The 4,535-nt window shown below is 30.1% G+C and overlaps 1 protein-coding gene across 1 annotated transcript; it reads right to left on the reverse strand.

The window, feature by feature from the left end:
* Positions 1–249: 249 nt before the first annotated feature.
* LOC105625135 lies at positions 250–4,029 on the reverse strand (the record flags this gene model as incomplete). Its single annotated transcript, XM_012206476.1, has 5 exons — positions 3,956–4,029; positions 3,772–3,877; positions 2,283–3,675; positions 1,720–2,063; positions 250–1,653 (listed from the first exon to the last, which is right to left on the reverse strand). Coding segments are annotated over exons 1-5 (3,321 nt in total), but the record flags the coding sequence as incomplete, so codon positions are not given.
* Between the last annotated feature and the right edge of the window lie 506 nt (positions 4,030–4,535).

The raw sequence follows: 4,535 nt of genomic DNA on the forward strand, positions 1-4,535 counted from the left end.
CGAGCTGATTTTATATTAGAAATATGGGCTTACTAGTTCTTCATACACACATGTTATATCATCTTAGTCATTTTCATAAAATTTAACATTTCTTCTATACACATCTATACATTTATACATTTTTATTTATATATTTAATATAAGTATATCACGCGAGTTTTACAACGTATGTTTTGAAAGCTATATAGTTTCACTTGAATCAGAAGAATCGTAATAACTTTTCGTTTGAAATGTTAACAATTTTCTTACTGTAGATGTAATAACATTCTGCTGAATAGCCACTGAATTTTTAGATTTTTCCGAGATCTCTTTATTTTTCGATAAATTAGTTTCCTCAAATATTTCCAAAGTATTTGATAATATTGTTTTTTGCACAGATGTGACTGGTCTATTGTTTATAAGAGAAGAGAAAGATGCATTTTTCCTCGTATCATCGATTCTCAACTTAATATCGCTATTAGATTCTTTAGCTAATTGTTTATTCGTTTTGACTTCTTTGATTGATTTAAATTTAGTTTTTCCATTGTGCGTTCGATTGTGCTTTTCAAGAGAAGAATTTAATGAGCCTAAATGTCTTTTACTATACTTCTTCGCAAGAGAATCATTAAAGATTTCTTTTGAATTGATACTATCATGATATCGCAATCTATTGTGAATAGAATTCGTTAACATTTTACGAGTAGGTGAAGTATAATTATTACTTTCTTCAGAATCTGAAGAGTTTGTGTCAAATGTTTTTGTTTGGAAGATTATAACGTGGGCGTTATCTTTACAATCTATCCCATTTTTTTTTATTGCTCCATTTGAATGCCTTAAACTGTTATTACTTATATTTTCCTTACTATCAAAGAACAAAATTTTTTTCTTAGCTTTATTTGAATTATCAGTAACATTATCATTATCACTTTCACTTGAGGAAAATACAAATTTTTTATTTCTAAGTAACTCTAAGGAAGTAGTTCTCGTCTGCACATTGTTGTTATGTTCTTTTTTCTTTTTTATCAAACCAGTGTCTCTTTGTACAATTTTTTCCGACGAATGAATTACCGTACTTAAATTTCTCCTATAACTATATTTGTCTTTATCGCTAATAACCAACTCGGTCTGATCATACAAATCTTTTTCGGCGATACTTATATTATTTGGTTCATCTAATATATCATTAGTTGACACTTTTGATTTTTTTCTAGGATGTATTGATCGAACAAAATCATCTTCATCTGACGATGTAAATGTTAAAATTGAATATTTACCACGGTCATCTTGACTTGCTTTACTACAATTTTTATATCGAAATGTTTTATTCTGAAATGTAAACTCTGACTCTACTTTATCAAAAACTAGATTTCCATGCTGTGTGACAATATCGTATGTATCGTTTATTTTATCGTTATCTTTCTTGAATTTGACATTCATCTTCGATGAATAATTATTACGAACTGATGGAACAGCTACTTCATTTTTACAAGCCAAACTTTTAGAAATTTTCCTAATTTTAGATTCTCGTTTATTAGTTTGTAGTTCTGTATTGTGCGAAATTTTTTTATTAGGAAAAATATTTATATTTGTAACATTGCTGTTTTCCTTAAGGCATGTATTCGCAGGTAATCGTTCCAATAAAACTCTGATTTCTTGAAGTTTTACATTATTTTTCTCAGTTGTTCTATATAAATTAGAAAAATGCGTTTCAGATTTATTTAATATTCCTTTTTCCCAAACAGCAGCATTATTTCTATTGAAGACTTGCATTTCCATCATTGTACTTGTACAATTTTTTACTGATAATGGCAATCGTTCCAATACAATTTTAATTTCTCGCAGTTTTACGTTACCCACATCATTTCTTTCATGTAAATAGGAATGTGTTTTAGATTTATTTGATAACACATTTTGCCAAATGGCGTTAGTTTTATTCGAAATATCTGATTCCATCGCTGCATTTGAATAATTTTTTGATGGCAATCCTTCCACATGTAACTCCTTATTGTGATGACTCACACCTGTATCTTTCAAATTTGATAGTTTGTCATCTTTCTTTTCTGCATTCGAAGCAGAAAAGTCGTCTTCAACATCCAGTCTCAAATCGAGAGAGCAATCATTCAAAGACGAAACACATTGCGATGAATTTATATTACATTGGTAAATAAGAATAGTACTTTCGTCGCTGTCTACCGTTTCTGATTCCAGATTTTTAATTTTGCAAGAATGTAACTTTTTAGATTTATTTAAATTTTTGTTGCATAAATCTTTTTGTATGATATGAGTATTTTCGCCGAGCTTACAACGATTAAAAGACTGAATCCGTTCTAAAATTACAACTGGCTTTAGATTAAGAGATGCTACATTTTGTTTGCTAAAGTCTTCATTTCTCACAGAAATATTTATGTCATTGTTTTCCCGAAACATAATGTCATCTTGTTTATTCGAATTATCATGAAAGTCTGATAAATTCTTGAAAGAACTGTCAATGATAGTATCTTGAATCTTGTCATTTCTATCCTTGTTACTAATCTCTGTAATAATTTCATTGGAAATACAATTGAGTTTTGTTTTTTCTCTTTCCTTGATCTTCTTAGAATCGAGGTTCGTTTTAGCAGAAAATGAATGTTTACTTTTGCCTTTACGAGTTAAAAATGGTTCTCCTTTAATTGTATCATCAAGATCTAAAGCAGGATGTAAACTTTGTTTTGCTCCAGATAATCTATTTGCACCATGTGTTTCGGTTAATATTAGGTCTACAGGAGAATCCCTACCTATATATAATTTCTTACGATGGAGAGTTGTCAAACTTGTATTTTTTGCAATAATTTCATGCATTTCATTTTCTGATACTTGCTTCTTGTGAAAATCCATCTCTAACACTTTATTTTGATCTAAATCTGACACATCATTATTTTTATTGTTTACGATCAATCGTTTCGATGTTTTATTAAATCGTCGTAAAATGGATGCAATATTATCTATAGTCTGTACATTTGAATTTCTTTGACTGATATTAGATTCATCTGTTTTATTTGTTTCTTCATAAAATAAATTCTGCGAATACACATTAGACTGTATTGCATTAGAAGATATTAAGGTGCTAGTAGCCACTTTACCACATATGTCTGCTGTCATACATTCTGTAGACATTGGATACGGTTCGGTATCCAAAATATCAACATTAACATTATCATTGTCTTTGTGCGTTATCGAACGATTGATTCTGGGGATGATTTCCATATATTTAATCTTATTATTGGATGGAACTTCTTTCTCTTTAACAGCAACTTCCTTTAGGGGTTTAACCTCGACACATTTTGCACCTTTTATAATAGCTATAGTATCTGCTTTCTTTGTAATATTTGCATTTGATAGAATGTAAGCCGCAGTATCTACAGAACTGCAAGACGAGTCATTTTTGCATTTTGTACCCTTATCTGCATTTGTGACCGGAGATATTAATAAAGATGCAATTTCTTTTTCGCTTAGAGACGAGCCAGCTTCGGATAATTCGTTCTCATCTAGAAGAGTCTTATAGGGTGGATTACCAGTATTTATCCAGTACTGTACGAAAGTTGCTGGTTTACGCATAGGTACTCTCTGTCCACAACTATACTCTCCTTCACTAACTACTTTGTTTTCTTCATTTTCTACAGGTTCTAAAGTATCAATATTTATCTCTATATCAGACATCTGAAAATAAAATATTAATTATTTGCAACACGCCAAACAGTGTCACAGTAAGAATAAGAATTTTTAAATGTATTTAATAAAAAAAACAAAGTATACCTCCTTGGAATATTTATTCAACAAAGTGTCCCAAGTTTTCTTTCGAACTTCCAAAAATTTTTCCGATATTTGAAAATTAAAGATTTTGTCTTTCATTCTGGTAATTCTTCGTATGAATCAACAATATATTCATGAGAAATAATTATAGAGAACGTATAGATTATATAGATACAAATAAATTTACCTTTCAATATCTTCCGAATAAGACTGCGAAAGAAAATCATTATTAATGCTTTCATTCACTATGCAATTTTCCATAAGTTATTTTACATCACCGCGTCAGTAACGTTAAGTATTATATAATTTATAAACAAATTCATAAATTTAATTCGAACATATGAGAACTACCCGTGGAGCAGGATTGTCAAAATCTCATAGGTTTGTCGCGTTGTTTGCAGTCTACACTTTTTGCACTCAGCACTCTTCGCTTTTCTCTTTTAAGATAAATTTTCATGAGCTGTTCAAACCGGCTGTTTCAGCAACAAAAAGAAACAGCCTGAGTCAGAATTAACGAGAATCAAATATCCATTTTGATCACGTGATCCTTTTTGTCACTCAACAACCGATTAGAGCAGCTAATGAAATCAATATCCTTCGTTTCTTTCCTTTTCATAAAATAAAGAACTCAGATTGGTTAAATTTCTTATTCATTACACGCGTTATGCATTATGCAAAAGTCTGTGCTCCTTGCTTAAGACGGAGCACAGACTTATATAACACATAACATAATGCATAAAAAAAATGAACCAATCGAAGTCCTTTAT

This window comes from Atta cephalotes, assembly GCF_000143395.1.
Source record: "Atta cephalotes unplaced genomic scaffold scaffold00111, whole genome shotgun sequence".
NCBI classification, from domain to species: Eukaryota; Metazoa; Arthropoda; class Insecta; order Hymenoptera; family Formicidae; genus Atta; species Atta cephalotes.